Source organism: Pygocentrus nattereri, chromosome 6, assembly GCF_015220715.1.
Source record: "Pygocentrus nattereri isolate fPygNat1 chromosome 6, fPygNat1.pri, whole genome shotgun sequence".
Classification (NCBI taxonomy): domain Eukaryota; kingdom Metazoa; phylum Chordata; class Actinopteri; order Characiformes; family Serrasalmidae; genus Pygocentrus; species Pygocentrus nattereri.
Window position 1 is genome coordinate 8,712,927 of NC_051216.1, and position 24,587 is coordinate 8,737,513.

Genomic DNA, 24,587 nt, shown 5'->3' on the forward strand with positions numbered 1-24,587 from the left:
TTACACGTCTGGTAGCGTGTGGATGAAAATCCACCAGGCTCAGCGAGTGAACACTCTCAGAAACACGGCTATGGCTGGAGCTGGAAAGGCCCACTCTATTAACAAGAGTCATTGTTTCCATAACGCCCGTTTCTAACCTCTAGTATCAGGTCCTGTAGAGAAACCCCTGAGCACAGATTATGAGCGTTTCCAGAGTAAAGAGGGAAATGATCCTTTTCTGAAATCCCTGCCATATTTGACGAATCAACTCCTTGTTTTCTGCGTGGCTTTTTGGAAGTGAGTGGAGCTTTCTGGCACTAGACCATGTTATCTTTCAGCTTTCCTGAGGAAGCTGGAGTGATCAGGTGCGGGACGGCTTGAATCGAACCCAAAGAGAATGAACCCCCTTTCCACTCCCATTATTTCCTTTCATTTGGCTACTCCACAATAAGTGCGCTTCTGTTTTGAAATAGTGCAGAGTTTAAAAGGCCTTTATTTTTTTCAGGTGCCACTTTGACTAGTGCACCAGTGTCAGAAAGCCTACATACAGCAATAAATAAGTACACCTACAATTAGAGTTATGACATTTATGTCTAATTATTAAATACAAATGTATATGTCTGTCTGTCTGCCCTGCGATGGACTGATCACCTGTCCAGGGTTGTATCCTGCCTTACACCCAGTGACTGCTGGGACATGCTCCAGCTTCCCCCCCGACCCAGAAGGATAAGCGGCTTAGAAGAAGATAATTAAATACAAATGAAACAGCACTATTAACAGGGATAATATGATCATAAGCATTCAGAGTAAAGATCTAATTCATTGCCTATTACAATGCCATTGTTTTCCTATTGTGGACAACCAATAGGATATTGCCCTTTTGAACAGGGTTCTAACCCCACCTGAGCTGTCACTGAACATGTAGGGCAGGCATATGAGTAGAGTGAAGCTTTTTCCTGAAGTATGCCCTCCACAAAGTAGACTGGGGATTAATTCCCCACCCAGTGAAAGTACACAATGTTATGCCAAAACTTGTAACACTCCATTCACCAGCATCTGCAACATGCTTAAACTGTGTGTCACTCTGGATAAGAGTTCCTGGCAAATGCACAAGTGTAAGGCCACTATGTCACAATTCTTAATCTAACCTGCATGTTGATATCAATCATTTAGCAAAATACTTTGGTAACACTTTATTTGGATAATCTTCTCTGTAGATACTTAATTTACTTTCAAATTACATTCAACTAAATCCGTACTAAATTGACCATCATTTTCATTAACTCTGATCCTGGCTCAACCCTAACCCTAACCTCAACCTCAACCCAAAACCTCAACCCAACCCTCACCCTGGTCCAAATACTAACCCTAACCCCACCACTATTTAGAATCAACATATAGTTGAATATCTGACATCTGTAGGTAATCTATAGAGGACTACAGCGGACTATCTGAGTAAAGTGAGACCAAATACTTTAATAATGATAAATGTGATGAAAGGCTGAAAAAGGAAGGACTACTGTTATACAAGTCAACAAACGAACACAGTAGAGCTCCTTTTGTAGCATCCAGGCATCACAGGTCAGTGCTTCTCACCTGTCATTACTGACTGTAACTAAACAAAACACCAGTCTGATTAGGCTTTAGGTAGAGTTTTGAATTGAATAAGAATACATAACAGCTATATAATATTAAGTCTCTGGCAGCTCTTTCACAATTTAGCTGTGTACTGATTTCTGACATCCATGTCGTGATTCCCAAAATTACACATCATTCCAAATGGAGGAACGTAACTCCATATGACATGTAATTCCACCTCCGATCAGAGACATGCAGTCAGCTGTTCAGGTAGCACACACAAAATTAGGTAAAAGGGCAGATGTGGATAATCTACATAGAGGAAATGTATGCTTAAAATTCATCACGTGTAATTAGTGTGGCTCTCTCGGAGACATATAAGCCCGTAATGCAGTTCAGATGAAGTAATTAGCTGTATTGTGATTACAAGAGTTAAAACTCTAATGTGCTACAATATTTTGTTACAGGAAAAAAGCCGCCACATTACTGCAATGCATTACTTCGTATCATGTTACCCTCAGAAGAGTTTAAAACAGCAACTCCTGTAAAATGAACTCACCCTAGTGGACGTGGCTAGACTAAGTGAGAGTTCATTTTTCTGAACTGGGTTGAAACGTGAGGACTTCTTCTGAGCATGTTCGGAGAACGTGGGAGTTGAGGGGGCTTACCAGCACACTGGAAAATCAGCATCAGGAGAACTGCTCAGAGGACCATGCCTCTACTGTCGTCATCGGTTTTAAACATGTCTGTGGAAACTGCAGGGTCTGCAATGAATTAGCAAATGGAGAGAAAGAGTGAGTAACCCCACTGGTGAAGGTTTCAAGTCTGCCTTGTGAACTGTGGGTCCACAGGCATAAATTTTCTAATGGTCCTGACACCTCCCCTCTTACAAAAACCACTTTATAGGGAGACAGCATGTTCCCGATTTGTTGTCTTGGCTTTGCTTGCCTTTCTCACTGTGGCATTTTACTAATTCTACTGTACATTCTGTCCTGCTTACAAACTGCCCATCAGTTATTTGGGTTTAAGGGTTAGTTTGCCTTATGTGTTAAAATGGAAAAGAATGCAGCAATGTAAAAATCAACGTTAGGCCTTGAGGTTTAACCCAAATGTTTCTGTTATTGTAAGAAGGTCGGATGCATTTAGGCCACCGATGGTGCATTTATGAGCAAGTATTCTAGTTTTAGGTGCATTCTGACTTCTTTCATGAGCATAAATCTAAAATGTCAAACCCAAAAATGCTGTTAAACTACTACAAAGGCCATTTGTTTGCATTCAAGAAAAGAGCAAGAATGAATGCTTTTTCAACAATTCTGCATAATTCAGTCATTAAAGTGTAAACAAAGTCATTCAGCGTTATGCCTCAGATTTCTCTACAGTGGTGGTGATAGGAACTAGGCGTCATGATGCTTACATCACAAACATAGCCATTTCATTTTACACAACCACCAGTGAACCAACACGTGTCTTAGTGTTTATGTGTAGTCTTACGTCTGGCTGCTGTTCTTTATCTTAATTTTTGTCGTTTTTTTTAGTTTTTGGCATAATCTGAAAAGGCCTGTTGTCCTTTATACTGTGTATAAATTTCAAGATGAATGGACCAAAAGAAACGGCCAGAATTACTCGGAAAAAAACTCTGGTTCCTTTGACTAACATTAGAAGTACAGTAGGTTTTTGCCTTCTACTGTAAAGTTAACATTTTGGAGATACAAATGATGAAAAGTGATAAAGTACAAAAACGACTGTTTTACCCGATAATGCCTTACATTCCACTCCACCATGCATGAGCGTTAAAATGACATTTTAGGCCAAAATTGAACATGTAATAAGTTTCTGTGAGGAAGCTTTTATTGGGACTGAATGCATCGGATGTCTGCTTCCTATCACCGCCACTATGAAGACATCTAGGTCAGCAAGTAGAGCGGAGCATTTTAAATCAAACCGCTCTGAATGACTGTGCTCACGTTACTAATCTTTTAATTATTCAGAACGTTTGAAAAATCAGTAGAATTCTCCCTTAAAGGCAGAAGAGGCCCGCTGACTCCCAGACTGTAAAACATCAGGAGCAAATTTATATAGAAAATGAATAGCTTAGTGCCTTGGTGTGGGCCTTCGCTCTGTACATTTTTTGGTGTGTGTTTCCTGCCTGGGAGGCTGCTGCCATATGTTTTTTCTCAAATACAAAGGAAAAGACCTCCCTCTGGTACTTGGCATGACTCACACTAACAACATGCCTCCCCTGCAGGCCAAAGGAAATGCAAGCGAGTCCACCTTCACATGTGAGAAAGAGCTGTTCACTCTGAGCCTATGATGCCTGCATTTAATGTATTTTCACTTTAAATATCTCCAGCCATGGACGTGTCTTGCCATCATGCACTTAAACATGATTAAACAGCCTCATCTTAAGATTTAAGATTTATATGCTTGTTTGATCTGGTTCCCAGAGTGAATAAGAGATATGCCTTCCTTATCAGTCTTGTAGACTGAACAGGAATCCATGTAAAAGTCTGTGTGAAATGTGCTCTGTTTGAGCGGCTCTAATAGAGGGAAACTGTCTTTCTTTTTCCACTATATAGACGATAATGGCATCAGAGTTTATTGAGTCAAAAGTTCATCACAGTCATTTGAGTACACCCAGGACAAATGATGATAGGTTTTGTTGATTTTTGTTGATTCTGCAAGTTTTAGCGCACATTTCTCATCAACAAATTCATACAAGAATAAAACATGAAATATATAAATGTGGCAAAACTCTGCACAGACCGCACTTTATGCTATTTTTTCTCAATATATAAATTACACATTTAGCAAATAAAGGTTCTGTCACAAAGCTACAAACAATTCCACATGTCATGAATCTTTGTGATTATACAACAATTTGTCCGCCACGCAAACTGAAGTTGAGAGGTTTTCTAACCGTCACAGGTTTTTCAGATACACTATGACTCCGCTGAGACGCTGTTGCTAAGCGACGACTTTGACAGCTGTAGGAGACGCTCAAGCCATTTGAACGTTTTTACTTCTTAATTTTGCCACAGACAGAAAACGGACACTGTTAAGATCACGTTTGACCGACAGCCGATTTGGTCCGACTCTGAAGACGAGACGACACTAAATTCCCAAACTGTCGTCACCACTGAGCAGCTTTTCAGTCGGCAGCTGAGACAGAAGAACAGCTGAACAACCTGGAATCAGACAGAAATGAACCCAACACCATTCGCCAGACGTGTCTGATCTTCAGAGTCGGACCAAATCAGACTGAGCCGTAAAACTGACCCAGTAAAAACAGAGAAGCTGCTCAGTGGAGACGCCAGTTTGGGAGTTTAGTGTAAGGAGCTGGAGAACGAACTGCTGGCTGAGCAGCGAGTGGGCGGAGCTCGTTACTCTGACGTAGCATCGAGCTGCTCGTTAAGGAGCTATAATTAGGAGGAAGGAACTGAACATTAAAACATATTAAACGCCGCGTTCACGGCCAGTTTATTCATTTCTTACTGTATTTATTTAACTGCTGTATTAAAGCAGTAGAGACACTTGAGGAGTGAGTTATCACTAAACATCACGGCTGTGATATTATTTCATGATAACACACACCCTGTCATATTCTATTGCTTAAATGTGGCCAGTAATTATGCATATTAAATGTGCAGAAGAATCTTCTTCGAAAATCAACAAAACACAATCTGAGCAGGGGTGCCCAAACTTTTGCACTTGCCTGGATATTAAATCACATTAGCTGCAGTAAGTAGTATTTATGCTTAAAATACCAAACGAGGCCATAACTGAGGAACTCTTCTTAGAAAAGTCTTAGAAAAAAGTATTCCATGTACTACCAAAGTAAAGGTTCTATGACTTGTAACAATAGTGGAACCTGTTTTGGTTCTATTTAGAGCCATTTAAAAAAAATACTCTTTAAAGAACTCTGTACAACAGCTTTCCATCTTAAAAAGAGCCTATTTAAGCACGCAAAGAACCATTTATGCATTCAAATTGTTTTTGAGGGTTCAGAGTTCTAGATTTTGCCATTGCCTTTACTTAAGAACCCTTGAAGAACCCTTTGTGAAAGGGTGTCCAGGAGAGACTGACTGACATATGAAGTGGCAGTGAAGGATTCTTTGAGTATTGCCATAGAAAAACATATTGGCTTCCTAAAGAACCGAGTGTGACTGCAAAGAACCTTCCTAAAGTGTAAGGAACCTTCACATAATTTAAAGGCTCTTTACGTTGGGTCTTGTCTTAGAACGTTTGCATTATACAAAAGCTGTTTACACTTTAGAAAGGTGAAAAAAGGTTCTTCACACCTGCAACACTCATTTCCAAGAAAGGGCTCTTTAAAGAAATTTTATTTATTTATTTATAAGTGAATTAGAAATGGTTCTTCTGGGGCACCATGCAAAGAACCCTTTTGGCCTCTTTTGCCGTCGTTGCTGTCATTTATTTCCCATACTGACTTTTCAGATGTCTGGCCCCCAGTGTGTCTTTTGTCCATCAACTAAAAAATCCAAACAAACACCCATTTGGAGACTCCAATAAAGCCTGCGCCATTTGCTGTAGGTGTTCATTGTACAAATGAAAGGTTCTTTGGAACGATGCCATAAAAACACTTGGTTTCTTAAAGCACCTTCCAGTGGATGGTTTTGAAAATACCTTTAAAAAAGATACGCTAGGGTATGAAGATGTTAAGAAACAGGTAACGCTTTATTTGGGTGGTCCACTGTAGATTCTTTGTAAATGTTCAGTATATATTTAAGTCACATTCAACTGAATAGTCACTGAACCTGAATGTAATGTAGGTGGTTCCCTAAAGGTGCCTTGTAAATGCCCAGTCTGCCTTTCAATAACATTCAACTAAATAGCCAGTAAATTCAACTTAACTTGAAATTCAGTGTGAAAGTGCCTATTAAATCTATCCATGGTCCCCAAACCTAACACCTTAACCTCAAGGCCAAACCCACATCTACTCCTAACCCTAATGCTGATCATCAACTCAACAACACCAGAACGTTTGCTAAAGATTTAAGTAGCTGTTGATCACCTATAGGGGACCATCCAAACAAAATGTGACCAAGAAACATTTAAAGGTTTTAAGATCTTTCACATAAACCTTCATGTAAAGTTTCTAAACTGTATTTCTAAGACTAGAACTATTTAAGAACCTTGATTTGTATGGGTGCGCCAAAAGCATCAGTTTACCGCCCTGCATCCCACGCTTTTCATGTAGGCTTCTTTTTAAACATGCCTCACTGAGAGAAATGATTTATTTGTCCGCCACCAGGGTTGCGTTCGGTCATCCCCTGGCCGACAGCTGCCTGTGAGTGTGGCCAGATTTGCAGCAATAGCACATATTTCTTGCTAAAGGTTCCAGTGAAGGTAGTGCAGGAAGCTCATGGATGCCACCTGCTGTTCATCTATGAGTGATGGAAAGTTTCTTACCTGTGAAATCTAAAGTGGGTTTCTCGCTTGTACAGGTCGGCGGATTCTGTGTTTGGTCAGCCAAACGTGTATCTTCATTATTTTTCTACATCATTTGGGCACAGCAGCTGCCCTTTACATTGTATGCAAATTTCAGGACGGATAGTTCAATAGAAATGCTCCAAAACTTTAGGTTTAGGACATATTTGTGCGGTTTTTATTTATTTATTTATTTTTTTATTTATATATATTTTTGAGCCACGGTTTGTAGGACTGCACAGAATAGTTTTTCTTCCCCCCTCTTTCTAACCACCTTATAAGGCTCATGGTACCAGTTCTACTTTAGCATTTTCTGGGTTGTTTTAAAGCTGACTGTGATTTTAATAACTGTGTTGGACAAATAGGTGATATTCAGTATAAAAGAAACACCAATCAAATATCATGAAGTTTAAGAAAGGTTCTAATGAGTAAAATTTCAAAAGGTAATGGACTTTTATTACTTTGACTGTTATTTTTTCAGTAAAAGTTAATAAATGCTCCTGGCAGAGACGTTAGCTGCATGTTCCTGCTGTGAATCTGCCTCAGTCTTTGGAGAGAATGAGCTCATGTCTACCCATCACTGACGTTAGCAGGGGGGTGGGGGGGGGGGTGCATTTTCCAGTGAATCCCCCTCCACACATAATCAGATGTGAATTGAATTGAGGTGAATACAGTTCAGGTTTAGCTTTAATCGTACCTGCCAGCCAAAGACATAAAATATATACATATTTAACACTTATTCACACATATTAGTTGAACCGGTAACAAAGTTTTACTTCATTTTCCAGGAATGACACGGAATAAAATATGAGCTGCGTACATGGTTCATTATTATAACGTTGAAATGAAAAAATGTTTTAGAATTGATTATAAAGAACATCTGTTCACCTCAGGCTTTTATTTTTGCTGTAGGAGATGATTTGAGCTGCATGGAAGATGGTCAGGTGTACACAAACCGAGATGTGTGGAAGCCCGAGCCATGCCGGATCTGCGTGTGCGACAGCGGCACCATCCTGTGTGACGACGTGCAATGTGAAGAGGTGACCAACTGTGAAAAGGTTATGATTCCCGATGGCGAGTGCTGTCCAGTGTGCCAGAACAGCTACCCAGACATCAGCGGGAATGACAGTATGAACTACACCAACATTAACATTATTAAACACATGAGCTACATTATATTTCCAAAAGTATTCACTCACCCATCCAAAGCCCCTAGACCTACAGACTGCTTCTACAGACATTAGTGAAAGAATGGGTCACTCTCAGGACCTCAGTGAATTCCAGCGTGGTACTGTGATCGGACACCACCTGTGCAACAAGTCCAGTTGTGAAATTTCCCCACTACTAAATATTCCACAGTCGACTGTCAGTGGGATTATAACAAAGTGGAAGCGATTGGGAACGACAGCAACTCAGCCACGAAGTGGTCAGCCACGTAAAATGACAGAGCAGGGTCAGTGGATGCTGAGGGGCATAGAGCCCAGATGTTGCCAACTTCATGTGGCCTTCAGATCAACTAAAGAACAGCATAGAGAGCTTCATAGAATGGGTTTCCATGGCTGAGCAGCTGCATCCAAGCCTTACATCACCAAGCGCAATGCAAAGTGTGGAATGCAGTGGAGTAAAGCGCCGCCACTGGACTCTAGAGCAGTGGAGACGTGTTCTCTGGAGTGACCAATCACGTTTCTCCATCAGGCAATATGATGGATGAATCTGGGTTTGGTGGTTGCCAGGAGACGGTACTTGTCTGTCTGCATTGTGCCAAGTGTAAAGTTTGGTGGAGGGGGGATCATGGTGTGGGGTTGTTTTTCAAGAGCTGAGCAAGGTCCATAAAGACATGGATAAGTGAGTTTGGTGTGGAAGAACTTGACTGGTGTGCACAGAGTCCTGACCTCAACCTGATAGAACACCTTTGGGATGAATTAGAGTGGAGACTGTGAGCCAGGCCTTCTCGTCCAACATCAGTGTCTGACAAAAGAACGGTCAAAAATTCCCATAAACACTAAACCTTGTGGAAAGCCTTCCCAGAAGAGTTGAAGCTGTTATAGCTGCAAAGGGTGGGCTGACATCATATTAAACCCTATGGATTAAGAATGGTATGTCGTTCAAGTTCATATGTGTGTGAAGGTAGACGAGCGAATACTTTTGGAAATATAGTGTATTATACTGTATTTTTTTTAAACAAAGCTGAACGTATGGTTTGATGGCTGACTGATGAACATGTACTCATCTGTGTATGTTTTTTACATTTTCAGACAGAATCCAAAAGGTAACCTTTCTAATATTCTTTCTACTTAGTCTTCAAATGTGGACAACAAAATGTTATTCTGCAGTGCCTTGAATTTTGTGGTAAATTTAAGACATTCCTCTACCATAATCTGATTTCAGGGTCAGAAGGGTGAACCTGGAGAAGTTCCAATTGTACGTATAAAAATGTATTATAATATAATAGTGTAATATATCCGTCTGGTCTCACTGATTGCATTAAAGCTGAAGATTTCAAAAGGTGGTAATGTTTTTACACCTGCTTAGAAATTCTTCTGCGAGGATAATTGAAGTTAATATGAATTGAGTTCAGTTGAGCCAATATGAATTGAATTATTATGAGCTGAGTTGAGTTGAATTGAGTAGGGTTTAGTTGATATGAGTTAGTGAGTTGAGATGAGGAGAGGTTAGTTGAGTTGCTATGAGTTGAATCAATATGAGTTGAGATTAGTTAATATCAGTTGAGTTAATGAGTTGAGTTAATGTGAACTGAGTTAATGTGAATTGAAGTAAGTTGATATGAGTTGAGTTATTATGAGTTGAGGTTAGGTAATATCAGTTGAGTTAATGAGTTGAGTTGATATGAGTTGAGTTGATATGAGTTGGAGTGAGCAGTGGTTAGTTGAGCTATAATTGTTATAGTTGTTATTATGAATTGAGTTTAATTAATATGATTTAAGGTTAGTTGAGTTGATATGAGTTGAGATTAGTTAATATCAGTTGAGTTAATGAGTTGAGTTAATGTGAACTGAGTTAATGTGAATTGAAATAAGTTGATATGAGTTGAGTTATTATGAGTTGAGGTTAGGTAATATCAGTTGAGTTAATGAGTTGAGTTGATATGAGTTGAGTTATTATGAGTTGGAATGAGCAGTGGTTAGTTGAGCTATAATTGTTATAGTTGAGTTATTATGAATTGAGTTTAATTAATATGATTTAAGGTTAGTTGAGTTGATATGAGTTGAGATTAGCTAATATGAACTGAGTTCATGTGAATTGAAGTAAGTTGATATGAGTTGAGTTATCATGAGTTGAGGTTAGGTAACGTGAGGTGAGTTGAGTTGATATGAACTGATTAGTTAATATGAGTTGAGGTTAGTTAATATCAGTTGAGTTAATGAGTTGAGTTAATGTGAACTGAGTTAATGTGAATTGAAGTAAGTTGATATGAGTTGAGTTATTATGAGTTGAGGTTAGGTAATATCAGTTGAGTTAATGAGTTGAGTTGATATGAGTTGAGTTGATATGAGTTGGAGTGAGCAGTGGTTAGTTGAGCTATAATTGTTATAGTTGTTATTATGAATTGAGTTTAATTAATATGATTTAAGGTTAGTTGAGTTGATATGAGTTGAGATTAGTTAATATCAGTTGAGTTAATGAGTTGAGTTAATGTGAACTGAGTTAATGTGAATTGAAATAAGTTGATATGAGTTGAGTTATTATGAGTTGAGGTTAGGTAATATCAGTTGAGTTAATGAGTTGAGTTGATATGAGTTGAGTTATTATGAGTTGGAATGAGCAGTGGTTAGTTGAGCTATAATTGTTGAGTTATTATGAATTGAGTTTAATTAATATGATTTAAGGTTAGTTGAGTTGATATGAGTTGAGATTAGCTAATATGAACTGAGTTCATGTGAATTGAAGTAAGTTGATATGAGTTGAGTTATTATGAGTTGAGGTTAGGTAACGTGAGGTGAGTTGAGTTGATATGAACTGATTAGTTAATATGAGTTGAGGTTAGTTAATATCAGTTGAGTTGATATGAGTTGAGGTAAGGAGAGGTTAGTTGAGCTGAATTGCTATAAGCTGAGCTAATATGAGTTGAGTTTAGTTAAAATAAGTTGAGGTTAGTTGAGTTGATATGAGTTGAGATTATTTCATATGAGTTATTATGAGCTGAAGTTAAATAATATGAGTTCATATGAATTGAGGTTAGTTAATATGAGATAATATGAGATGTATTAATATGAGTTGATGTGAGAAGAGGTTGAGTTGATTGATTTGATACATGTATGAGTTGAGGTAAGTTAATATGAGTTGAATTGATATGAGTAGAAATGAGTTAATATGTTTTGAGTCAATGAGTTAAGGTCTGTTGACAAGAGTTAAGTGAATGAGTAGAGTTGAGTTGATATGAGTTTAATTAATTAGTTACATTTACGAGATGAACTAATATAAGTTAAGTGAATGGATTGAGATGAGTTGATATGAGTTGATATGAGTTAACAGTTATGTTGAATTGAATTGTATTGAAGTTAATTGAACCGTATTAATATCTTACAGGTCACTGGACTACCAGGAAGACCAGGACCAATGGTAAGCCTGTATAACTGATGCATGTCAGTTTCAACATAGACAGATTACCTGTAAAAATTATATTACTTGCACAACAATAATCAAGCAGTTAATTCTATTTGTTGTACTTTAGATTGAGATACATTGTGCTTTTTGCACATGAGGTATAAAGATGTTTCTCAACCCTGGTTCTGAAGTACATCTTTCCAGAGGTACTTTAACCTGATTGTGTGCCCTGGGTCTAAGGCTGGTAGTGGACTTTACAGGTCTGGTCAAAATCCAGAAAATCAGTATAACGTAGCATAACATAGCTGAGTTCCCTCCCCACTAATGTGAACAAATTACACAGGCCTTATCAAGCATGGACAGAATGAGCAAAGCCAATGACTCCCAGCACTGGTCAGTGTCTCTGAGCTCAGCATGTCAGCGAAGAAGCCTACACTGGCCCTGAAGGGCCCCACTTAGGACTTAACTAATTGCCCACAATAGGCTGCCTTTACAAGGCCCATAAGATTTTGTTCAATGGCAAAGTCTCCAGCCCAATTGGCCCCATTCCAGAATGCTGGTGCAGGCCCAGTGTGGGCTGCTCTCTAAAGGGCCTGTGGGGGTTTTTGTGGGTTTGCCCAGGTTTGTATTGTTCTGTCAGCCCAAATTAGTCCAGTGAAGATATTTTTGCCGGGCTTCTGCTGCATTAAATTGAATCTTCAAAATCTGGTCCCTCAACTAATTTACTAGCCTACTCACATCATGCCTTTTAGCTAGGAAATGGTGAGAAAATGAAGTTAAACTGTCCCATCTTATGTCACTGATATACGGAAAGCTACATCAGATGTTATAGCATACACCCCAATGCCACCTGACACAGGTGTTATGTCAATTCAGATTCAGATTCCTTTATTGATCCCAGGGGCGTGACAGTGTTGAGAAAAGCAGCCTTTATGACAAACGAAATCTAACGAAATGAGCCTGTATAAATGTTTGTCAGCTGTTATGAGAAGGTTACGTAGGTGTCATGTAGCCCACTCTGCTCTACGGTGTGTAAAATTCAAACTTAACCTGAACTGCAAGTGAAAAAAGCCTGATAAGCACATGCATGAAATCCCCCATTGGTCCTTTTCTGCATATTTTGATGGTTTTCTTGCTCCAACACGCCTGATCCACCTAATCAGCAAATTAACACAGTTTTCTTGAGTTGAACTGGGTATTTTGAGCAGGGAAAATTATACAGGGCAAGGTGCTCCAGGACTAGAATTAAGAACCATTACCGTATACCGTTCCTCAAACAGCTCAGTTAATTTACTTAGTCCTCTTAAACACTAGATGGCAGTACAGCACCCTGCATGCTTATTTTTCCTAGTGAATTTACCAGGTGCTTGTTTATTATTAGTAATCTACTTGTATACAATAGTATTGGTTCATTATAACTTTGTGAATGACTGTAATTTGAGTAGTAACTGTAATCTGAGAATAGTCCATTGTAGTGTAGTTCTCAAAATATCTGTGTGTTACTGAACTGTCTTACCAATCTCTAATTAAACAGGGACCACCAGGAGCACAGGGAACCAGGGGAGACCGTGGACCCAAAGGAAGGCCTGTAAGAAACAGAGATATTTCTTGTTTTGTGTCATGGCAACATACACTATATCATAAATGGTGTGGGCACGTACCATTGTTTATAATAATGTACTTCTAATGCCTTGTCTGTAGGGTCCAAGAGGCCCAGCTGGGTACGATGGAGAGCCTGGTGTCCCAGGACAGCCAGGAGAACCAGGACCACCAGGCCACCCCCCTGGAGTGAGTACAGTACTCAATAACAGCTCAATAAATAAACGATACCCCTCAGTTGATAAGAAATAGCCACCCAAGGCCACTGTGTGGCTTCATATATCAGTATACCTTTGGGAAATGTCTGTTGTAATAACTTTAGATTTTGCCTGGGAAAGTCTGGGAAAGTTGAGTGACATGTCAGAAGTTTTCTTGCTAAGTCAGTCCAACCTGAACACTCCTGTGAGACTCAACAAGTGTTCTATACTGCCACAAACCCCGGCAGGCTGCAAAGAAATAATTCTGCCTGAAATAATTCAGTCAAATCAAAACGGACAACACGGAAAATGAGAGGACGAGGGGAATTTCAGGCCAGTTATGTAAATTCATGCGACAGAGATGCTTGTGACTGCTGATTCTTAACTTTCTGAGGAGCTGAGCATCAGATATGTAGAATCTCATTGAAGCCTGTCTCTTCGTCTTTTCTCTCTTAGGGTCAGCTGTCCTCGCAAATGGCTGGAGGATTTGATGGAAAGTTAGCAGGCCAACATTCCATGATTCCTGGACAAAGGGTAAGGGGCGGTGACCCAAACAATGCAGTTTAGTCTTAATCCATGATTCGGAAACCATGACTTTTAGAGCTAGGCCTTCAATTTGGACCATATATGTCAAAACTCGGTCAAAACATGAGGGAAAGCCACCCGATGAAGTGTTTCTCCTCTATGGGATTCTAGCAGTTTAATCTATACATAATATAGTACAGAGCTGCCGCTGCTGTTTTCCATTTCTAACAACAGTCAGCGACATTTCTACAATTTCCGTAAAATGGCATTTTTCCTTCTGAAATTGGTCCCACACACTGGAAATCAAAACATGACTGGTTGATTCTTTGGTCATTCCTAATACTGCCTTGGGTCTTCTGTTCAGCTCTGAGGCTTAACTAATAGAAGAGAACTCTTACCTACATCTACGTTAATACCACAGAGAAAAACAATTCCTTATTGTTCAATTTTCCACATTTTAACCCTTCTGTTTCCAAGAGTACTGCTGTAATAATTTCTACTTGCTGAGTTTAATACCAAATTCCAACATTACTACAAATTACAGATGTATTTTTTAGTTCCCAGAAATCAATAGGCCTTCCCTGAAAGCCCAGACCTGAGCTTATTTGTTCTCATAAAACCGTTTAAAAACTGTGGCGAGTATCAATTTGAGTTTTGGTAGCTACAACCAGAGATGATGTTGATTGACTAGTGACTCAGACTCAGTCTGAAATGGCTCAGGATCTACAACTCAGAGGAAAAACACAAGCAAAACTGATTATATTAAGATTTCCACCTTTACTGTTTCAACTTTTTGTTTCCAGCCTTGTGTATGTGACTTTGTCAGGTTTACTACGGTCATTACTGCATTGCCATTTAGATTAAGTGACCCTTATTAGTCCCACAACGGGGAAATTTCACCTCTGGACCCATCCGTGAAGTGAAACACCACATACACTCTAGTGAGCACACACACAATAGGGGATAGTGAGCACACTTGCCTGGAGCGGTGGGCAGCCCAATCCGCAGCGCCTGGGGAGCAGTTGGGGGTTAGGTGTCTTGCTCAAGGACACCTCAGTCATGTGCCGTCAGCTCTGGGGATCAAACTGACGACCTTCCGGTCACGAGTCTGGTTCCCTGACCTCCAGCCCACGACTACCCTAAAGTTTTTCGGTGACATCAGGTTTGATATGGCTTCAAAAAACAAGTCTTTTATTATAGAGTCTGATGGACAGAACAGTAAACACATGCTGCATCCCAAAACCACATATTACTGTACTATACATACTAAACTAATGAATGGACTTCTAATGGTGGCTAATTTTGACATACTTTGCAGCAACAGTGTTTAAAGTGGCAAAATAGCTTGAGATGCTTGTCTAGCATGACATTTGGACAGTAAGTATGCTAGCTTGCTTATTAGCTATTATATCTCAAGCTGTCAGCAAATCTATCTGAAGTCTTAGTAAGATACAGATCACATTCTTTTAAAATGACTAAAGTCTCACCTGGATTAGTTATCATATCACCAAGCTGGCTTTCATGTTATTAAAACTAACCAAAAGTTCTTTTAGCTCTTTCTGTTTCCTTTAAACACAGCATTAACTGCACATAACACTTCGGTTCTGTCCTCACACTGAAGGCTTTTCTACAGTGGAAGCTATTAGAAGTCATGTGGAACATGACAGGTGTTCAGTAAGGAATAGTGTTTGTATAAAGCAATATTTGCAGCTAATATCAACACAAATGTCTTGATAAAAAGACTTGAGACAGGAACCCAGCGATTGGAAAAACGATGAATCCACTTGTGAACATCTCTGCTTACATCTGATCTGTCTGATGAAAGGTGCCTAGGACAGAGACAATAGGCTTGAATCAGCTTAGACCTTCTAAGATCCCAATGGAGCCTAATGCCATTCTAATAGTCTTTAATACTCATCTTTTTAGGGGGAGGCAGGTACAAGAGGACCACCTGGGCCCAACGGTCTACCAGTAAGTGTGAACCTTTACATAATAAACACAAGATGAAAATTGTCAATGGTCACCACATCGAATCTTCCATTAACTCTTCTTAGGGTGCACCAGGTCCACAAGGAATCCCTGGTGATGCTGGAGATCCTGGAACAATGGTGAGTGAACTAGTATTTGCAAAATGACACAATCAGCAGCCAGAATGAAGAGAAAAAAATGCAAAATAACAACAACTTTGTAGTAGTTGTGGTTTCCAATAAAATATACTTACCCAGATATGAATTCTGTAGTACATTTACCAGACTACGTGGCACGTTAGCTCTAAGACTGTACTGACCCAGCTTAGCTGATTGGCAGAGCCAGTGGAGATGACATTAAGAGAATGTCTAGTAGACGTCATACTGTAAATAGTATTAATATAAAACATCTGGCACAATGGTGGTGCGTTAACAAGGTACATTTGCCATAAACTCCTGACCGATCAATAAGTCTAACCCCTGTTCTGTTCTACAGGGACCTTCCGGTGCACGAGGACCTGATGGCCCTTCAGGGAAGCCGGGTGAAGATGTGAGTACAGTCTTTGCTGTTTGTGAATACTGCCTGTCTATGTCCACAAAAGTGATCAAATTAATGAATGTTTCAATCTCATCCCGTAGGGAGAGGCAGGAACGCCAGGAAGCGCAGGAGAAATGGGATTCCCGGGATCTGCGGTAAACAGCATTCCAACCAAATCTACAAGAAAATATGAATTTTACTGCAGCATCTATATATATATATATTTACGCTTTCAATCAGTTTGTAGATATTACTTTAAAACAATGTCTTTATTTAGGGTGCGAGAGGGTTTCCAGGGACACCAGGCCCTCCAGGTCTGAAGGGTCACAGAGTGAGTACATTTCTCTTTACCCTTCAATCTGACCATCACAGCAGCAAGCGCTCTTCAAATTCAGCTCTGCAAAATCATTTTTTGGCTCCTGTCAAGGAAGCTTAACAGCCCTCTCATTCTCGCTGGCTGAAATCGGGCTAATCAATAGTGTTATTTCCCCTTTACCAAACACACTCGAGTTTTCAACGTGTCGTTGAGTTTGTGTTGTTTGTCTTGCACCGTCTGTCAGAAGCATTTCAGGCAAGTTCCCCACATTTAGAAATGAATGATAATCGTGACGGCATGAATCTTCCCGCAAACTGCAGAAAGTTTCCAAGCTTCACACATTTGAAGTCTATAGAATTTGTGAAACACTAACTTACACAAGCATCATGTCAGCCATTGTCTGAGCCACAATTCAACAGCACATCATGAGGTGCCCCCTGGTGGCTGAATGTGGAACAAAAGTTCCTTAATCATGTTTGATGTGAAGCTTCAAGCTCAGTTCTGGCTCTGTTTTGTCATCATTTCAGGGACACCAAGGTCCGCTTGGTCCAAAGGGAGAACGTGGAGCGGTTGGATCAAAGGTACACAGCTTTGTTTAAAAGCTCTTTTCCTTCTGATTTGCTTTTCAATCATTTAATACAAATAAATAAATAAAAACACTTTGGCCGATTCAAAATGAAATTGTCTGAACGTCATATCTCTGTTTATGTTATGGTCTAATATTGTCCAACATATTTGCCCAAAGTCTGCCTGGTCTGACATTTTACCTGTTTCAAACTTAGGGTGAATCTGGCGGGACCGGCCCACTGGGCGCACCTGGCCCCATGGTAAAGTGAACAAACACTGGTCGCAGAATAATGGAATCTAATAGCAGTGCACAGATTTAGAGCCTTTCTAAAAATGTTTAATGACATCGCTTTAGAGATAAAAGCTAAAATGAGGTCTTTCCAATTGTAGGGGCCAAGGGGAATGCCAGGAGAGAGGGGACGCCCAGGGCCAAGCGGGACACCCGTAAGTACAACACTGCAAAATATAGAGAAAAAAAATAAGTTGAACATAAACATCAACAAAATCATTAACCAAAGCTTGTGGCTTGTTTTAACAATACCACGACATGTGAATTATCTAGAACTGGACATTTGGAAACAAACATATTGCACTCATATTAATACTGAGGTCTTTTTCAGGGTATGCGTGGTGCTCAAGGAAACGTTGGGAAACCGGGTCCAATGGTAAGACACCAGCTAATAAGTTAATCAACAGTTTTACTGTCTTTAAAATCCAAAAGAGGTTTTAAATTGATAATAATCTTTGAACCTTCAACCACTTTAAGGGTCCTTTGGGTCTTAGTGGACCATCAGGGTATCCAGGAGCACCAGGTATGAAGGTAAGCCATGAGACAAACAAGAACGTCTATTTTACTTCTACTCAAATTCACCCTTGAATCTGGACTGTCCTCTAATTCCTGTTAGTCTATTTTCCCTTTTCTTTGATTCCAAATGATCACGGTTTAGATGTTGTGTCTTTGGTATTGTATATTAATAGAAAACATAAAAAAGCTGTGATCTGTGTTTGACAGGGACAACCAGGGCCTACAGGAGTTAGAGGCCCTGAGGGACCACAAGGACAGAGAGGAGAGACCGGTGCACTGGGCAGAGTTGGACCAATGGGCCTACAAGTTCGTACTCATTTCTTATGTCATGTTTCACTCATAGCTGATGTTTTTTGCTCCACCACGCCAATTTGCTTTCATGTGACGCATCTGTTTGAATCTCATTTGGAATAATATAGGGGCCAATGGGTGTTGATGGAGGTCCAGGAGCCAAAGGTCCAGTGGTATGTAAACGGAAAACATCCATAATTACACTGATGTATTGTGATAGACACTCTTGAACATTATGCTGCACCACAGAACCATTAGAGCCTAACGAACCTTGAATGGTGTGGTCCTTTTCTCCAGGGCAGTCTTGGGCCGCAGGGGCCTGGAGGTTTGCTTGGTCCACCTGGCCCTCCAGGACCTCAGGGAAGCACTGGTCAGCCTGGGATTAAAGGTTCAGGGGTAAGATCTTCCTAATGCATCTTGATGAAGAAAATATAATCCATTCTTTCATTTGTAATCTTATATTTAAAGGTCCAATCAGGAATCCATGTAACCAATGGTTGTGGTGTGGTCACATATTCCAAACTGAGGCAGAAAAACAGCTATTAGGATCCGATGTAGATGCCTGTTGAACCTCAGAAGGGTTTCTTAGATTCACCCCATCTCTGTTTTCAGGGAGATGTTGGTGTTCCTGGATTTAAAGGAGAAGCTGGACCTAAAGGAGAACAAGTAAGTTGTGACGATGATCAGACTAAGTATGGGCTAGTTGAAGAAGGTTGAAATAAAGCCCTGCTTTTCTAGTGACAGGCTTAAAAGTATAAGCTCATTATTTTCTGTAGGTGTAAGATAACATCTGAACTTTATAACACAGGGTCCTCAAGGAGCACAGGGAGTGATTGGACCTCAGGGAGAGGAGGGAAAGAGAGGACCTAGAGGAGATCCTGGGTCTGTCGGCCCACCTGGACCTGTTGGCGAGAGAGTGAGTCAGATTTCCTCTTCATTCCTTATCTCATGTCTATTATTGTATTTATGTGTAGTATGTTACTTGGCATAGTCACATAAAATCATGCTTTGATGTTGTTTTGTTAATATTTCAGGGAACTCCTGGAAATCGGGGTTTCCCTGGTCAGGATGGATTACAAGGAGCTAAAGTAAGTACATAATCAAAATGTGGGCACAATTTGCTAAGTGAAATCCATCTATCTAATAAACTCTTACCTGATTACGAACAACACATCAGTGAAGTAGCAGTAGTGAAGCATCTGAAAACACTGAAGTAAATATGTTGTAGATGTTCTATTGATATGTGACTTACATTTAGTAGATGTTATTGTTAATATGTTACGGACATTACGCCAACTTAACCATACCGAGCACCTGACCCCTCACCTTGGCCCTAATCCTAACTCTCACCTTAACCTCAATCCAAAGCCTAATCCTAACCCTGACCCTGGCCCTAACTCTAACCCTAAATTTAACCTCATCCCAAAGCCTAATCCTACCCCTCGTCCTGGCCCTAATCCTAAACCTAAAACTTAACCTCAAACCAAAACCTAATTCTAACCTTAACCCTGGCCCTAATCCTAACTCTAAGATTAACCTCAATCCAAAACCTAATCCTAACTCTCACCTTAACCTCAACCCACAACCTAATCCTAACCCTGACCCTGGCCCTATTCCTAAGGCTAAACTTAACCTCAGGCCAAGCCCTAATCCTAACCCTCATCCTGGCCCTAATCCTAACCCTAAACTTAACTTCATCCCAAAACCTAATCCTAGCCCTTGCCCTGGCCCTAATCCTAAACCTAAACTTAACCTCAAACCAAAACCTAATCCTAACCTTAACCCTGGCCCTAATCCTAACTCTAAGATTAACCTCAATCCAAAACCTAATCCTAACCCTCACCCTGGCCCTCACCCTAACCTTAATCTCAACCCAAAACCTAATCTTAACCCTCACCCGGCCCTAATCTTAAACCACACCTTACCCAAAACATAACCCTAACCTTGCCCGTAATCCTAGCTCTAACTTTAACCTCAATCCAAAACCTAATCCTCATCATTTTTATATATTTCTTGTTTTTGCCACGTTACTGAGAGTCTGTTGAGTGTTTGTTTCATCTAAAAAGCACCACTCAAAATAAAAATCACAACATCTTTTTCTCTACACTCCTCTAAGGGTGCACAAGGTGACCGTGGTATAACTGGAACATCAGGCCCTAAGGGTTCCACTGGAGATCCTGGAAGAACAGGCGAACCCGGCTTACCGGGCGCAAGGGTAAAAATACACAAGTTTACTTACTCGTCCAATACACCCACTCATCTACTTCATCACCCACCTCACAATGTTCACTTTCACATATCCGTGCTTTTACACTCTTCATCTTGTTTATTGTAGGGTTTGACCGGTACTCCTGGAGTCCAAGGTGCCGAAGGAAAGCCAGGACCTCCGGTATGTTTGAACAATATTTCACAGCCATACTCAGGATATGACTCAGGATAGTAGAACAGACTACTAACATCATATTCATGTGTTCCACTGGATGTAGTAATTTAGTATCTATGAACAGCTTATGCCAATAATCACAAGAGAATGGATGGACATTTGTTTTATTCATAACAAAGCATCATTCCCAAATAACTGAACGAAGGCCAATTTAAAAACACCATATCAGTTCTACATATTTCTACTTGACAAAAGCACAATGCAACCTGTCTTTGTAGTAGAGATTTTACCCAAAATAATATAGCATACATGTATAACTGTAATAATTCCATTGCTTATGGAATTATGCTTCACCACTATGTTATAGACGGAACAAATGTCTGTCATTTTAGTTTGAGTTGCCTTACATCCATGCAATGTCACTTCATAAAACATGTCATCTAATGATTATTGGCATGAATTGTTTATAAATAATGAATAATGACACAAGTATGTTATTCAATGCTTATAAAGTCCCTATATAGGTAAGCTTCAAATAGTGTTTCGTCAAGTGTTTCACCTATGCAACTGAAATAGGCCAATTTATACACAACAAAAATCATTTTCCTTCTACCTTTAACACAGCTAAAGTTAAGTGTAGTTGTCTGTGTTTCATGTAGGGTGGGACAGGTGAGGACGGACGCCCTGGGCCTCCAGGACCTACTGGAACCAGAGGTCCAGCAGGGTCAATGGGACTTCCAGGCCCCAAGGGCTTCAGCGTAAGTCAAGAATTTTGTTTTTTTACAATTACTTTTCACATATCCATGTTTTCGTAGTGCTCTCATTCTCTGGATCTGATCTGATATTATGGTGTGTTTCAGGGAGATCCAGGAAAAACCGGTGAGCAAGGGTCACCAGGCGCTCCAGGGCAGAGGGTAGGTAACAACAGTAGCTACAAAACTGTCCAACAAGTCATGACATAGTATCTATCAGTAATCATGTAATGATGTTCATGTAGGGGCCACCTGGGAAAGAGGGAGAAGTTGGTCCACTGGGTGCAGCTGGTCCTCCTGTAAGTGTTTATTTTTATTTCAGCCTTTATTTATTTGAGCTTTTTGCATTGTACTGACATCAAAGCCAGTGATACCAGTATTAAATGTTTCATCTCCAAAACACAGGGGCCAGCAGGTGACAGAGGAGAACAGGGGCCTCCTGGAATGCCTGGCTTCCAGGTGAGCTATTGATTATAACTGCTTCTTATCAATGGTTCAAAGTATGGAAGAGATTTTGGTAACACTTTCTAAGCATCTATAAACACATTCAGAACCTTTTATAATGCATTCATAAGACATGATAAACTTGGCTATAAATATTTATAAAAACGCATTACACGCTATAGCCATGCTTATTATGCATTACGAACTGTTAACATAATGCATTATAAGCACTGTTCATAATAAATTATAAGAGCTAATAAGTCGTATTTGTCCGCTCTAATTAAAGTGGAGCGTGCTGTACTAAAGCCTCCTCCAGTGTTTAGACTGAGGCTTCAGGCTGAAGTATTTACTGAAACACTAAAACACAATAAGCTCATTACAGGATTCAGCTGTCAGAGTTTAAACTAGAGCAACATCAGTGTTTCACCCAATGTGGGAAAGTCAATGTTCACCACTGTTAATGTGCACCACCGTTAATGTTCACCACTGTTAATGTTCACCACTGTTAATGTACACCACCGTTAATGTGCACCACTGTAATGTACACCACCATTAGCCTGGCACTAACTTAACACTGCATATCCAATAGAACTGTCCTGTACTGTTCTGTAGTGTAGTGTTACAGAGTGAAGGGTTCTAGCACTTGACATTAGAACCAGTGAGGGAACAAATTATAATGACAGGGCTCTAATATCTTCACTCCACAGTGACTTTACGCTCAAATAAAATACTGGAATTCTCAGGGCATAAATAAACTTTGTATTTGTCCAAGCTGCGATTGACTTTGTTGGCACTGAAAGTATAAAATGTTATTAACACTACTTATAATGCATTATAATAATAATTCATAATGTATAATAAACATGGCTATAAAGTGTAATTCATTTTTATAAATATTTATAACCATGTATATAATGCCTTATGAATGCATTATAACATGTTATAAATATGTTTATAGATGCTTACAAATGTGACATTCTTAGAAAGTGTTACCAAAATTTTCCCGATATTATACTATTGAGTATGTAACGTTTCACTGTTAAAGACATTACTGAGTATGAAAACCTCTTTATCCTTGTACCTCAGGGATTACCAGGACCACCTGGTCCCGTGGGAGAGACAGGGAAACCCGGTGATCAGGTAAGAATATGCAACAAATGAAATGTATCTCAAATCCAGCAAATTAAATCCACTGTATGAGCTGCTTGACAACATAAACAGACGATTTCAAATGTGAAATGTACATTTTTTATGCACTTTGTTTAGGGTATCCCTGGTGATGGTGGCCCAGTGGGACTAGTTGGACCAAGGGTGAGTTTGCCTGTTAAATAACGTAATTTTATTGCAAACTATCCTAATTTGAAACTGATTTATGAGTGTGGTTTATGAGTGTGGCTCAAGTTCGGTTCACCATGTGCTGTCTATGGTGGAAGTTTATGATCAAACAGCTGATCACACTGAGACGTATGAAAACAAGTTGTGTAACACTTCACTTGAACTTTGCTACATAACATTGACATAAGCATGCCGTAATGAGTTGTTCTGACAGATTGTCTGTTAATATTACAGTCATGTTACTATCAGCGGTAATTGTCATGATGGCATAATGTTGCTAACTAGAGTACATAACAAAAAATTTGCATATGACAAAAGCCATGACATCAAATATTATGGCACCTGTCATGACAATTAATGGTGATTGTCATGTTAGATTGCTGAACAAACTCTGTCAAAACATCTGCCGTAGTTATGTCACTGTTATCTAACAGGGTTCAAGTAACATGTTAGCACAAGTTCAGTGGTCTAGGGAGACATTAGTGGCAGAAAACCTTGCACACAGATGAGACACACACACAAACACACACACATATATATATGGTTCCATCGGTTCCTGGTTCCATTGGCTTACAGTAAAAGTAAAGCAGGTTCTCTACTTCTCTTGTAAAGTTATAATTTTGGAGATGCAAGGTTTTCCTCAGACAGCACCAATATATTATACATATGTTTTAATTACGTGTATGTGTCATAGGGAGAGCGTGGAACTCCAGGAGAGAGAGGAGAGCTTGGTCCTCATGGACTGCCAGGAGCCAAAGGTATCCCAGGAGCACCTGGACCAGATGGGCCAAAGGTAAATCTGTCTGTCTGTAATTTCACCAATGTCTCCGACTGATATCTAGCACAATTCAGCTGTGTTTCAATCTGTAACAGTAGGTCTTGTAGTCCTAAATCTTAGCATGCTAATGTGGTACATTACTCACAGGGAAGTCCTGGACCTCCAGGAGCTTTGGGTGATCTGGGTCCTCCAGGTCTTCAGGGAATGCCAGGAGAGAGAGGAATCTCTGGTCCACCTGGTCCTAAGGGCGAGCGAGTAAGTACAACGTCAACATGAGTCACAAGTTAAGTGGATATGCTACATGCAGACGTATTAAATGTTTCACATCGTATTTACAGGGCGCAGTGGGAGAGAAAGGAGCAGAGGGAACTCCTGGAAATGACGGCGCAAGAGTAAGCTGGACACACTAATTCCTCGGTTCATCATCAAGCATTCTAGATCATTCCACTGGACCAATCATTTTTGTAGTGCAGTAACTAAGGCGAATACAAGATTGCAGAGTGAACCTTGTAGCTTTAT

General features: G+C 40.0%; 1 protein-coding gene across 1 annotated transcript in view; it reads left to right on the plus strand.

The window, feature by feature from the left end:
* Positions 1–24,587, plus strand: part of col5a2a (collagen, type V, alpha 2a) — a 64,925-nt gene that overhangs the window by 26,586 nt on the left and 13,752 nt on the right. The window contains exons 2-35 of the mRNA XM_017710616.2: positions 7,918–8,133; positions 9,261–9,274; positions 9,394–9,426; positions 11,554–11,586; positions 13,106–13,159; positions 13,273–13,359; positions 13,824–13,901; positions 15,819–15,863; positions 15,947–16,000; positions 16,356–16,409; positions 16,499–16,552; positions 16,675–16,728; positions 17,241–17,294; positions 17,496–17,540; positions 17,671–17,724; positions 17,901–17,945; positions 18,047–18,100; positions 18,293–18,391; positions 18,505–18,549; positions 18,674–18,772; positions 18,989–19,042; positions 19,185–19,292; positions 19,411–19,464; positions 20,493–20,591; positions 20,712–20,765; positions 21,419–21,517; positions 21,620–21,673; positions 21,757–21,810; positions 21,917–21,970; positions 23,042–23,095; positions 23,222–23,266; positions 23,985–24,083; positions 24,216–24,323; positions 24,407–24,460. Of these exons, the coding sequence (XP_017566105.1) occupies positions 7,918–8,133; positions 9,261–9,274; positions 9,394–9,426; positions 11,554–11,586; positions 13,106–13,159; positions 13,273–13,359; positions 13,824–13,901; positions 15,819–15,863; positions 15,947–16,000; positions 16,356–16,409; positions 16,499–16,552; positions 16,675–16,728; positions 17,241–17,294; positions 17,496–17,540; positions 17,671–17,724; positions 17,901–17,945; positions 18,047–18,100; positions 18,293–18,391; positions 18,505–18,549; positions 18,674–18,772; positions 18,989–19,042; positions 19,185–19,292; positions 19,411–19,464; positions 20,493–20,591; positions 20,712–20,765; positions 21,419–21,517; positions 21,620–21,673; positions 21,757–21,810; positions 21,917–21,970; positions 23,042–23,095; positions 23,222–23,266; positions 23,985–24,083; positions 24,216–24,323; positions 24,407–24,460 (2,261 nt within the window). The remainder of the gene's footprint in view (positions 1–7,917; positions 8,134–9,260; positions 9,275–9,393; positions 9,427–11,553; positions 11,587–13,105; positions 13,160–13,272; positions 13,360–13,823; positions 13,902–15,818; positions 15,864–15,946; positions 16,001–16,355; positions 16,410–16,498; positions 16,553–16,674; positions 16,729–17,240; positions 17,295–17,495; positions 17,541–17,670; positions 17,725–17,900; positions 17,946–18,046; positions 18,101–18,292; positions 18,392–18,504; positions 18,550–18,673; positions 18,773–18,988; positions 19,043–19,184; positions 19,293–19,410; positions 19,465–20,492; positions 20,592–20,711; positions 20,766–21,418; positions 21,518–21,619; positions 21,674–21,756; positions 21,811–21,916; positions 21,971–23,041; positions 23,096–23,221; positions 23,267–23,984; positions 24,084–24,215; positions 24,324–24,406; positions 24,461–24,587) is intronic.